Source organism: Parasteatoda tepidariorum, chromosome 8 (genome assembly GCF_982258835.1).
Source record: "Parasteatoda tepidariorum strain Cologne lab strain chromosome 8, Ptep-v5.0, whole genome shotgun sequence".
In the NCBI taxonomy this organism is placed as follows: domain Eukaryota; kingdom Metazoa; phylum Arthropoda; class Arachnida; order Araneae; family Theridiidae; genus Parasteatoda; species Parasteatoda tepidariorum.
In genome coordinates, this window is record NC_141762.1 from 48164822 (window position 1) to 48178965 (window position 14144).

At 28.1% G+C, this 14144-nt stretch overlaps 1 protein-coding gene across 1 annotated transcript; it reads left to right on the forward strand.

The window, feature by feature from the left end:
- The first annotated feature begins 645 nt into the window (after positions 1-645).
- Positions 646-13396, forward strand: LOC107445800 (protein LSM12 homolog A). The gene is made up of 5 exons (XM_016060286.4): positions 646-1019; positions 1468-1610; positions 3899-4008; positions 8771-8906; positions 11472-13396. Exons 1-5 carry the CDS (start codon positions 878-880, stop codon positions 11550-11552), a joined length of 612 nt encoding a protein of 203 aa, XP_015915772.1. The 5' UTR covers positions 646-877; the 3' UTR covers positions 11553-13396.
- Positions 13397-14144: the final 748 nt, after the last annotated feature.

Sequence of the window (14144 nt, forward strand, 5' to 3'; positions counted from 1 at the left end):
TTGCATTCAATATTATATCTGTTTTTGTAGTGCTTTTTTGCATGGATTGAACTAAAAAAGGTATTTTTAAACATTTTCTATAAATATTTCAAACCATATGTGAGTGTTTTTTAAAAAATATGACGCTTATATTTTATACCCGTCGTTGAACAGCCGCCCCAATTTTGGGTTTACAACTACTAATGTTCAACTCCGCAGCCTTGTAATTTTAAAACAATCGAGAAGACAAGGAAACTCCTGGGTCAGTATCCCCAGAGGTATTGATGCGCTCATATTTTAATACGAAACCAGTTTCAAAGGAATCACATGATTAAAAAAATTATTGTTAATTAAAATTTGGAAAGTGTCAAGCGTCCCTTCTCCTACGACGCCTATGATATGGCTCCTATTACGAACTGCTTCATTTTGCACGAATTGCTTTTATGCATGATCATATAAGCGAATCAGATGCAGTGAGTAAATATTTCCCACCAATCCGGCTCTCATTCACATGCGTTTTTACGCATGAATTTTATCGCATATTTTATCGCATATGTGAATCGCTCGCAGTGACGCATCCATTAGGTTTTGCTTGCAGTCTGAACGATCCCTTTCCTAGAAAAGAATTCCGAAACTAAATCGCAGCGTTTAGCTTACTTTGATATCACAGTTATTTCTCAAAATTATTGATTGCCAGATTTTAAAATATAACTTGACATTAGCTCTGCAGTAATTTATATATAAAATTACTTAGTTAAATTAATTATTTTTTTGATTATATTTTCTTTAAATACTTATATTGAATTGTACTTGAATCAAAACAAAGGTTGTTTTTGAATTTTTCAAAATGGTGAAGCTCAGTCTTTGTTGACAAATAGCAGTGCGGTCCTTTGACAAAATGAAGTATACTATGGCTGATGATGGAGAAGAATTCAATTTATTTAGTGTTGGTACAGTAGTTAGTTGCAAAACATGTTTCGGTGAAGAAATTGAAGGCGAAGTGACTGCATTTGATTACCAGACTAAAATACTTTTTTTAAGTATCCTTTGCTGATTTCATTTTTATATCTTTCTTTTAATTCCATGCTAGTGTGGATGTTAAAATCAATTGCCGGATGTACTTACCCATTTATAATTTGATGTTTGTCAAAAATCTTTGTTTAAAATCGTCTAACGTTCAATTTGTTTTGAAAAATTTAAAAGAAAATGTTATGTGGTTCTATCTGCGTATAATGTTGTTTTGACATGGTACGTATAAACAGCTCTGTAATGAAAAAGGTATATTAAATGCAAGTTTTATCCTTGAAATTATTAATGTATGCTACTCCTGAAGTCTATGAATAGATTAATAAGTGTGTAAAAGTTAAATTTGATTTTAACATGTTTCTTTCTTTTATTAAATATCATCGGTTTTGTTATTTTCTGTTGATATATTGTGTATACGGTTTGATAATGTCCTTTAAGTTATTATCCCTTAATGTAATGAAGAATGCCTGAGCAAATCGGGAAAAGCCAATGTTCATGACATGCGGATGATCAATTTAGATTTTGTTGGAGATATAAATATCAAGAAAGAGGTCACAACTCCTGTTAATGGAACTCAGTCTCTTTTGCCACTAAATATTGATAAGGTATCTGCAAATATTTACTATTTTATTATGATTTTAAAGATTGATTGTATGCTAAACCAAGGTAAAATTGAGCTTTTGTTAGTTGATATACAAGTTGGTAATGGAGATTTCCATATCGTAATGTGTCACAGAATAATTGCTAAGTTTTGGCAACTAACAAAAAAAAACATTGCAGAAAGGGACCAACCTGGTGGTTATAACTCGTAGCCACTCTCGGGCAAACATCTACATGTTTTTTAAATTCCCCCCCCCCTTTAAAATCAATTTGGCGTCTTGGCAATTGTAGTTAGGCTGGCAGATCACGATACAGAAATCTCCCCATATGAGTTAATTTGTAGTTTCTTACTATGATTTCACTAGATCTTGCAAAGTAGAGATTTTCTGTAATCCTTATATAAAAATTTTAGGATTTTTTTTAACATAAAGTAAAGCTTTATTAAATGTAATGTATATCTCTATTTAAGAAAATTTCAGAATTAGCAAATTTAATTAATAAATTTTAATGTAATTTTAGAATAATATAATTTATATATATTAATATAATTTTTGATTAACAACAAATAATATGAAATAGTCATGTTCCCATAAAGATCTATAAACTAACTATCGAAGTTTGAATTAAATGTTAACAGATTAAACCTTCTACAAAATTTCTACATTTAATCTTATTTTTAACGAAGTTAAAGCAAAATGATATAAAATAGGTTGTTCGTGGAAAAAAAATTCATAAAAAGGAATAACCTGTAAACAATTACTCTTTAAAAAGGAATAACCTGTACACGATAACCTGTATTAAGTATAAAATCTTCATTTAAATAAAAAAAGTAAAAAGGCATTTCATAAACATTTTAACTCAGCATAATGAATGATTCCTTCAGAGAAGCTTTATCAAAAGCAAAACATTTATATAAAATTAAAATACTATTAAGTACTGTAAAATGGTCTTTCTAACAAAAAATGTAAGTTTCAGATAGATTCGTGATTTTTCTTTCTTTATTTTTGGTCAATACGTTTGATGACTGTCATATTTTGCCTTTTGGTAAAATAGTTTTTTATATATATGGTGTTTTAAATGTAAAGCTATTACAACGTGATATAAAGCAATGCTTGTTATAAACACTTGGAGTTATTTTCGAGAATTTTTATCAATGTTCAATGAGCGCCGGCATGCGCTTTCACTGTATCAGAAAGTGATGGGAGTCGTGTTAGTCCTTAGCCAAGTCATTCGTCATTAGCCAAGATGGAAAACTAATTGCGTGTCGGGGATGTGGCTAATTGAGCAATTTTAAATATTAATTACAAAATAGCTAGTTAACCCACTGAACTGAAATTAGTGTCTATCGTCATTAAATGGTTTAAAGTTTCATTTTCAAAAATAAAAAAATATCATGCAGGTTCCTCATTCATGCAGGTTAGGAGAAGGTTGTTTAGTGTGCTGTAGTAGGAGAAGGTTGTTATGTGTGCTGCTACCAAAGAGAAAAGATAAAACTGCTTATTTAGTCCAAAAATTAGTGATCCCATCGTTAATGGATGGCCAAACATCTGGACATAACTATCACTTTACAACTAAAATGAACAATTACGTTTGACGGTTGGAAATTTTTTTAATGCAATTTTGTTTGTTTATAAATATGAAACATAGCTGCCCGAAATTTAACACGGACAGTTAAATATTGATTTCGCAGTGAAGAATTACAGGACCAAAACAATTAATATTACTTAAGTTAATTCTTATCATATTAAGAATTAACACTAAACACACCAACACTTTACAATACAATCCAGAATATAATAACTGGTCTTTAGATCTGTTATGGTATATTTTATTAACTATTTATATTAATCTTCCTCTAATATTCTTAATGCTTTTGTTCTTTTTTTATTTATTAAGAACTTGATGTATATATTGTTAATATAAATTTAACGTGCTTGTTTATATTATTTTTTTCATCAGAAATAAATATGTTAAACAGTTAAATGTTTTTTTTTTTTGAAATGTAATAAAAAGCATTTTGTTACTAAAAAAATGTGAGCCTGCAGATACTTTTAGATTATGTGCGTAAATATTTAATTTTTTTTATCTTATTATGTTAATCAATTAATATCTATCTGCTTCTGTTTCTTGAGATTATTTATTTAATGATTTAAACTAATAGTATTGTTTTGAATAGTTTTTGTTCAATGACTATATTTTATTGTGTATTTAAACAATATCTATAAATTTTTTGTTTTTAATATGCAAATATGATGTTATTTTATCTAATAGTTTTATATCGTAATTTCTGCAGCTTACAGGAAGAGCGAAGCAGCATGTAACGGAGAGGAAGCGTTTAGTTAGTGCTTTATCATCAGGTGTTAGTAACGAAGGAGTAAAACTTTTTCTGGCTATCACTAAAACGTAAGTATATTTATTTATTTTTTGAATTCTGCTTATTTTTTTCTTCTGTTTAGCAAATTCAATCGGAAGTATCAAAATTTAGTTTTTTGAGGTGTACTAGATGCAATCTTTATCAAGAAAAAATATTTTATGTTAAAAAATTCATTTTTAAATTCTAAATATTGCTAATGATTATCTCACAAAATTCAAACCAATTTTAATATTTATGCATATCTGGGTCATTCCAAAAATGCTGATCACTTTTGATAAAGTGGAAATTAAAAATTGTTTTTTTTTTTTTTTTTTAAATCAAAATGCATCTAATGTGGTTTATTGCTGATTCAGAAATCGAAATCAAGCTTTAGCAGCGAACTTTTAAAGAAATTATTAATTACTATACTTTAAAACTTAGACATGTAGACTGAAAAATGTCTCCTTTGTTACCAAAATTTAAATTATCCCATTTTTTAGATAGATAAATAAATAAGCAAATTTCCATTGGTAACACTTAGATGTGAATACAGATAAAGACATTTTATTTATGCATGTATTTTTGTCATTAAATAAGCAAATTATGCCCCTTTGTTACTATTTTAATATTTTTGCAACTTAAACGTTTGCTTAATTTCATTAACACGTTGAATGCCACACTAATTTTGCTTCGCTTGCCTGTCTGGCCAAAATGATTTTCTAGTATGTGTTGCATATTTTAATGAAATATTATTTACAACAAAACAGTTCATTTTTGTAATCATTCATGACACATTTAATTCACTGAGGTCATCGATGACCCCTGTGGCGCTATGAACAAACTTAGTGCTGGTCACTGGTGACAGTCATGGTATTCAACGTGTTAAAAGTCCATTGATTTGAGAAATTTATCGAATTCATTACTGATACTTATTAGACATTGATGCAGAGTAACTTTATTTCCGTGAATTTATGCACATAATGTATAAACTGGTGTACATCTGTTATATCTGTACCACATTCCACAATTCTATTTGCTTTAAATTTCTACTGATTCCATTAGCTGCCCCTTTTCCATGTGCAAATTCGAAAAAAGACCATGTGCTTCCCATAAAATATATTTAAAAAGGCCTTTGAATAAATAAATGAAAGTCCCGTTGTGGACTGATCGCCTTAGCAGATCACCTTAGTCAAGCATCACTGGCTGCGGGTGGGTGGCCGCTTGGATCAGTCTGCATAGGGACCGAGGGTGTGCGGTATTGATCCTCGTTAAACTGTTCTACCTTAAAGTGCTCGACTTCCCATGCAGGTCGTCGGTTTACCGAAGCGAGGTGCCATCAGCTCTGCAGGGGATCAAAATTGTGATGGCATTCCTTCGGATCATCCTCAGGGATGTTTCCCAGACTGTTGCCAATAGCCCATTGTGCAGCTCTAGTACGACGTAAATGAACTACAACTATAACAAATAAATGAAAATTATTTTTCTGTCTATATTGAGTGGAAGGACCATCAGAAAAAAAAGTGAGAGTCTATCTCTGGATCAGTTTCCTTAACCATTTTCAAATCGTCGTTAAATAAACCCATATGCCACTGAGGTTTTGTTGATAGCTTGACGAAAAAGTGCTAAATGATACAGGTTTATTTTTTATCAATTCCACAATATGAAAAGCCAGTGCGTAAAGTTATTAAATTTTGTGATGCACCATAATGACATGCTTGTATTTTTTCAGATAATTTGAGGTTGTAGTTCTCTCTGAAATCTAAGCGTATAACAGTTTCATTAGGTTGGAGATCTGTAAGCTTCATATTGTTTCTGAATGTTGAATGCATGTTTTTTGAAGAGGTTGAATTCTTCTATGAATTTACTTGCTAGTTTAGAAACTGGAGAAGTCATGATCATTTTTGAAACCTTTTTTACACTTAGTTTCTTTCCCTCTTTTTCATAAAGCTTTTTTATTATAATTCATTTCATTCCATTCAGCTTGTGTATCTGTGTTTATTGCATTAAAAAGAACATTCCTTCTGTAACAAGATGGATATTCTTAATACATGCAATCTTTGGAATCAGGGCTGCATTCTGTTATTTCAATTAGATCGTTAATGTTATTAGTTTGAATTATTTCCAACTAATGACAGTTATTTTAAATTTTACATTACTGTACAATTTGCATAAACATGTATTTTGTGTGTCAACTAAAAGTGGCAAAGCATAAAAGGGTCAGTTTGTAGCAAAAGAAGCATAGGTGTGCTTTCCACTTTCTTGAAGGAACTTTTTATGTAAGTTTTTCATTGTATCTAATAGGTATCTTTTCTAAATACTTTGTTACAGTTTCCTTCTTTTCTGCAATTGCTCTACTGATGTAATCTATTATATAAAAATCTTGAATACTTTTATTTTTTATTAAATGTTTTTTTGTTGGATGGCTTTGCGAATTTTGGATTTCAAGCTTAAAGCTTCTGAAGCAATTTTTCTCATCAACCTTCACTTTTTTTATTATCTTATTTGTCACAATATTTTCTAGTTTCTTTCTTGCAGATATTGGTACAGTGACATGCAATGTGTCAGAGCATTGTATTTAAAAGGTTGTGTAGAAACCTTTTGTAATTAATACCAGGAAAATTTTTTCTCATAAATTGTTTAATTTTAGAGTGAGGAGTTAATTTGCAATTTTTGTATTTATTAGTAATCTTTGCTCTACACACCCTTTTTCTTAATTTTTCTAGCCTTTGCTTAATTTTATTTTAATTTTCCAATTTAAGATTTATCTTCTCCTTATAAAATTTTGTTGTATCCCGCCTTATTTTTTCCCTTCCATTGCCTGTTGACTGTTTTTTTTTTTTTAACATTTGAAGTTAGTGGTGAACTGTTTTACTTTATGTGCTGTCTTTCTTTGTATGCCGCTTTTTTCTTGCTAATCTATGTTCTCTTTCAGACGTATCACTTGCCAATCTTTTTGTCTTATGATATCTATCACAAGCCTTTTTCTTACTTTCTTCTTTATTTTTATCAAGTTTTCTTCTTTCTCTATAACGCTATGTTTCTCCACAGCTGTTAATGGCATTATCTAAGAATTCAACACAAAATTTATAATAATCTCTCTATTATAGGACTAAAATTATTTATGGAAGAATTGCTAAATAAAAACTTAATGGTCTTTTTAAGTAACACAAGCAATTATTAATTTAGAAATTCTGTTTAAATTTAAAAAAAAAATTAATTTATGTTTCTTCTTTATAAGTGTAAATTATAATTTAGCACAAAATTTATTGCCAAAGTCAAGACCACTTAATAACATAATAAAAGAATTTTTTAAGTCTCTTGTGTTACTTTGTGGTTCCCTGTGTTACCAGAAACATGGTGACACAGTAGACAAGTATCACAGGGGACAAGCTGAAATTTAAATTCTCTCACAAGTTAATTTTATACAGAAACATTACAAAATCACATGAAACTTTTTTTAAAGTATTATTAAAAATTTAAACGTAAAATAAACTAAAATTTTTATTATAGTAAAAATCTAAGGTAACATAGGAGACATACAAAAAATTTGCCATACATCAAAAATCCTTAGTTGTTTTGTTTATGATAAAAATACTGAAAACTAATAAAAAAGCAAAAAAAAAAACAGCATAGAATGATATTTAGGAACACTGGAAGTTAGTAAGGACCCTGAATTAAAACTTAAAAATCATATTATATAAAATAAATACAATTAAAAACCTAAATAATTTGCTTGGACATAGCATTTTTCAGGATACAGTTTTTTTAAAACCCAATTAGAACATTAAAAAAGCAAAGTAATTCAATGTTTCAGAATCATATTATCGAAAAAAATCTGTAAGTTATTATTTAGTGTTTTTAATGTAATTTTGTTTTTGTACAAAATTGTAAGAAGTATAATAAGAAAAGTGTTGGATTCTAATGGTGTGCTTTATAATTGAAGTGACTCATGTAACGAAAGATTTAGAGCTCTACTAATCACTCAAGGATTGGGAATGAGTGTATGTTTTCAAAATCTTTTGTTTCATATATAAATTTCATGAATTATTTTCTAGTAAAGATTTTTATAGTGATAATATATATTTATAAATAAAAATAAAAATTAGTTTGAATTTAGTGCGACATTATGTAGCAGTACTTAGAATTTTTTAGAATGCCTACAGATCTAATTATTATAATACTTTCAATTCTTTTTCGTTATTTGAATACTGAAAAAACAATTCTTACAAGTTTTAAATTTTTTTTTTAAATATGCACTTCTTAAAAATATGCATTTTTATTTGTGATCTTAGTCTGTAACAAGTTGTGTTACAAATTATTGCTGCAAAGTTCTTTTTTTTCTTCTTTCTCATTTTTAGAGAATAGTATAGATTTATTCACACTTTCTTTAGAGGGAGAGTAGATTTTATCACAGTCTTTAATGTTTAATGATATTTTACAAGTTCAGTTGTCAATGTAACTGGCGTGTGGATTGGTGTTATGTCACAGAATTAGCATTTTTAAAGTTATCTGCAACCGCATATTTATTTTGCTAATAGTTATGCATTAAAAATTTGTTTCTAGGAGAAAATAAAGGAAAAGGATTAATTTTTTTAAGACTTAATGAATCCCAACATGAAAAAGTGTGAAATTAAATACTTTGCATATGTATGATTATCTTGCACAAACCTTTATATTTTATCAACAGCATTTTCACAACAAACTTCATTTGATTAAAGTCCCTTGTATTTTATTAAGTTTAATGTTATTCAAGTTTATGATATTACAAATAGATGCTTTGTTTTTCATCATTACAACTTTTTATTATTGTAGAATACCTGAAGTGACTTGGCAAGATAAAAGTATTGTTGTTACTAATCAAGTTATCATCACGCCACCGTATCGCCCCGAAAACTGTAAGTCTATTGGTAAAGGAGAAGGAGATGCCTTGAATCATGTTCGCAGAATTGTAAGTACACACTTTGCATTGCATACATATTTCAAGACTGTGCCTTCATATTTGTATTTACATATCTGTCAACTTTTATTCTTTTTGAGGATAATTTTCACAAGTGCAAGTGAAGTGACAAATTTCAATAGACAGAAATATTTTTTATATTACTTATAATATTTTTTACTTATATATCGCTCATGGGCTGCAATAGTGGCTCAACTGAAAAAACACACGTTTTGGACTAAGAACAGGTGTAAATATGAAAATACACATTCTTTCAGCAGCAATACTCGCACAAGTCAAAATTCAACTTGAAGGTAATCTTTGTTTAAGCAAACTAAAGCATTTCTTATGCATTTTCCTTAGCAATGAAAAGTTTAAACCCACTTATCTCAGAACATGATTCTTTGAGTTGTGCCGCTATTGCAGCCCATGAGTGATGTATTTATTTCTAATTTATATACATTGATATAACTTATTATTATGTAATATAACTTATAGATATTAGCTTAAATATATGTATAATATTTAACTTATATGTAATATGCTTTTATTTTTAACTTATATATAAGTAGTTAAAAATATAGCAAAAATATGGAACATATTAAAGATTAATGAAAGGAGAAGAAGAAAAATTATTAAAATGAAATATTTAAAAATAAATAATTAAATAAATAAAACTTATTAATTTTCTTCCTTTTTCTCTTTTTTCTAATTTTATGTATGACTTATGTTTCGTCTAATCTTAGCTTCTTCGAAATATCCTCCTTTAACCTTAATCACATCGGTGCATATTTTTGTCATTCTTTCTATTACTTTTTGCAATGTTCTAGTTGAGATCTGATTCCAACAACTAAGTAAAGATTCAAAGTTTGTTTTGATTGTTAACTCTCATTTTTCTAACATTTCTATCGAGTTTATCCCACAATAGCTTAATAGCATTAATATCAGAGGATTGAGGGGGCCAATCCATGTATTTCAGTACTTTTTTCGTTTTTGCTGAAAAAAATGTTTTGTACTGAATTTTGATGAATGTTTTGGACCGTCATCTTTCTGCAAAACAAATCATCGAAAAAAATTCTCTGCCCACAAGGAAAAGTATAACACTGCAATATTCTTGATAATATTTTTTTATCCTTAATTTCCTCTATTCTTACAGAATCTCCATTTTTGTCACCAGCAAAACATCCCCAAACCATCAACATTCACCATGCTTCACAGTTGGTAGTGAACATTGATTTGGCATACATTCGTCAACTAAATTACGAACAGACTGCCTTTGTTTCCAAACAGTTCAAATTTGGACTCGTCAGTAAATAAAATGTTTAACTATGTTTTTTTTTTCAAAAGAGGCTTTTTATCAGCTACTTAATTTTTTAAACTATAATCTCAAAGTCGACATTGTACAGTAGTTACTGACAGTTTTCTGCCTAGTCGTATTCAATTCCTCACTGATTTCTTGCGCTGTTCGAGTTCGCTGCCACTTACTTTAAATGCAGATAAACTTATCCTCACGTTTGGACGTTATTCTAGATCTCCCTGATTGTTGGCAGATCTTATTTTTGCCAGTTTCTATCTTCTTTTGCAAAGTTCTGACAACAGTGGTTTGGGAAACATTAGTTTTAGAAGCAATTTGTCTACTTGATTCGCCTTCTCCATAAAGTGCAATAATAACTACATGTGTTTTGACACTTATTTCTGGTATTTGATCCATATTTCTGTAATAAATTGTATAAGAAAATGTTAACATTTGTTTTTAATATGTACCAGTTATTCTGGCAAATAAAGACTGTTATATTATACATTAAGACTATTGGTCACTAATCAATGAACATATTTTTGTTAAATAAGAAATTAATGTGCAAGTTTTAGGTGTAGTTTTTGTATTTTTAACAATTATAATTTATAGTTGTCTAATAAAAGTTATTTTTCCAGAAACATTTTAAATATAAGATAAACTTTATAAATATTTGAATTATTTTTTGAAGAAAAAACAAAAAAGACAATTTTAAATACTGCATATGTTGGATCGTAGATGCTACATTATTGCATTTTAATATTCTGTTTATGAATTTTAATAAAGTATTATGTAACCATGTTGTTAAGTTTGAAAATTGTTTTAATTTTTAAAAAATACTGTGTGCCAAAATTTAGATTATGGGTACAATAAAAAATAAGGGTACACTAAAATTTAATTTTGTCTACTTAAAAAACTATTTTTTAAGGAAAACATAAATGCAAACATTACTAAGTGATTTTAAAGAAATATGAGCTAAAATAATTTTCTATAAATAATATTAATAAGATTATAAGGAATTTATTTCCACATCCCATCTGTTTTTATTATTTTTTTATATTGGTGTAATAAAACATAATCAAAATTTGACTCCAAATCGTTAATCATTGGAAGTAAACCAGTAAATGACTGGCACAACATGGTGCCTTTGCAATATTTTCTTGATTATATAAAAGTTACATAATTATTAGTTATAAGCAAAGTATTGAGTTCAACTTATTGCCTTTATTTTAGTTACTTGAATGAATGTAGCAGTTACTTTTAATTTTTCATTGCTTTTGTAGGTGGAAAAATATCTGAAAGATCAAGCACAAGCACAGCCTGGTCAGTCAAAACAGTCTCAATCTAGGCCCCATATACAATAGATTATTTAATTTAAAAATTAGAAACAAAAATATGAGATTCTGAGTTGGCTATTCTAGGATAGATACGTCTTATTCTTCATTTTAACGCTTTACCTTTAACAAAGATTCAGTTCTTTATTGCAGATATGTATATTGAAGTGGTTGACACAAATATATTTAGCTGTAATAATTTAATAAAATAGCAATTATGTAGCTAATTATTTAATTTGATACAATGCAATAATACTTTCCATAGATAGTTTTAAGTAGGAGTTGAATTATGTGGAATTTACAATACAATGCAATAATGCTTTTATTCATGATTATAAACCTCTGCACGAATGGTTTCTCATATTATGAGGCATTTTTTTTTCTAAGTCACTTAATTTTGTATAGTAATTGTCTTATCTTGAGTCTTAGTGTATTGTCTAAGTCTCTAAGGAGAAAATATAATCTTGTGAAAATTGTTACATTTTATGTCTGTTGCAAGTACTCATAGTAATTGTATTTTGTGAACTTCATGTTGAGATAGTTATATAAGCAAATGGAAATTTCGCGACACTTTTTTTTAAATGTACATTAAAACCGGAACAATTTACATATATTTTTGATCTGTTTATCACTGTTTGTACTGAAAATAATTATTTTATATATTGTTATTTATTAATGTTACTGAATGAAACCTATTCACATACCACACAGTGTTCCAGGTTTTCAAAGAATTGCTGCATAATATCTGCATTGTTAAGGTACTACCTTATTGCATGTTGCATTTAGATTGTATTGACTTGTTGTTTTAGTCATGTTGTCTAACATAACGTTTGTATTTTGTCTTTTTTTTTTAAAATTTAAAAAAGAAAACTGATGTAAGTTGTATTTTTTTTATGAGCCATTAAATTCGAAATATGCTTTTTTATATTCAATACTTTTATATTCTAAACTCTTATTCTAATATCCAGTCTATTTTTTAATTTGACAAATTAACGTGTAAATTTTTTTATTATAACGGTGCAGATAAATATGAAATTGTTTGTCAATTTTGTATGTTGTTTTTGTTTGCTTTTCCAAATTTTAAAAGAACTGGTGTAAAGTTAGAAAGACTTCTTTCTGGTTTAACTTTAAAATTCTGAAATGAATTTGTCGTTTCGGATTTTAGAATAGTATCTTATTTATTAGACACTTGGTATAAGTATTTGTTAAAGTGAAAACAAATGAAATTGCAAGCAATGTGATTTATAAAATGTTATTTTCTGATAGGCAATTGTAATTCCTTTATGACCTTCATAATTGGTTATTTATTTAAAATGTTTTAAATCTTAATAATTTGAAATCATTTAGTGCCTCTAGATGTAAAACTCAGTTGTATTAAAAAAAATCATCCACTTCAATATACATTTTGTATAATTTAATTGCTAATGACCTAACAGTTTTAGTTTTTTTCTTCAATATTTATATTTCTGAATTTACTGTTGATGTTAAAATTCTTGTCACCAAACTTAATACTTTTTTTTTTAAAAACATTTTTATGTGTAATTTTTTTTGGAGGAAAAAAGTTTAATGTGTATATATATATATATTTCTTTTCCAATTCAGTTTGGTTTGTTGGCAATAACTCTAAACTGCACTTTTAAGAAAAGTAAGATTTTTGTTAAAATGTTAGTTTTTTTTTGATTTATTAAATTTATGTGATATCTTTCAAGTGCAGAAACATCATCAGCATTTTTAGAAGTCATTCAATATCCTATTATAACTAAGAATAGTGTTAAAAAAATATGGATAAACCTAGTGCAGCTGTAACCTTTTTTTATTCAATTCAAATACTAAGCCACCCTCCATAAAAAATGTAATAAACTTCCCTGAAAATATGTTGTATTTGTCCTTTCCTGTTGTATTCGAAATTGTGTTTTGTTTATGCCGGTGTAAATTTGGGTACAGAGTACCTAAAATTAAATTTAAAAGGAGAAAAGGTGGAAGAGTTTGTTACAGCAAATATTCATGATGAAAAAAAAAAAAAAAATGAAGATCTATAAAAAAGGGTAAATACAAAAATTAATCAAGGGTAGGATAAGGACTATATACATTATTTACAGTATTCCAGATAATAAAACACAGGCACTTTAAATCCTAGAAACACTCCCTTGCCTCCCCTCGAAGGGCTTCAGCAGTACAGAACGTTTCAGTGAGTTGTTAATTAAATAGAATGGGGGTTGAAATGTCTAGACCTGACACTGTCACCTAAAACAGCGGTTCGCATTTTTTCCGGCTACAGAGCCCTAAATAATTATCTTTCTTTCTGCGGAACCTCAACTTTATAAATAAAGTTTATTAAGGTAGTAGTGATCATTATAACCTATAGAAGAATATAATTAAAATATTTAATTAGAGGACTGAAGATTTTCCATCATTTTATCATTATCAGGGGTCGCATTCCCCCTAAAATTCATAAAATTCCTAAAACTATGTGTAAACCCTAAAATTCCTAAAAATCTGATAAAATTTTGTTGGTGTTCCTAAAAAATTAGAGTTATAGGCTAAATATAAATAAAAAAGCAATAATCTAAAATATAAGAATTTAACTACATTAATTAAAACTGTTTTAATTTTGCCTCATGG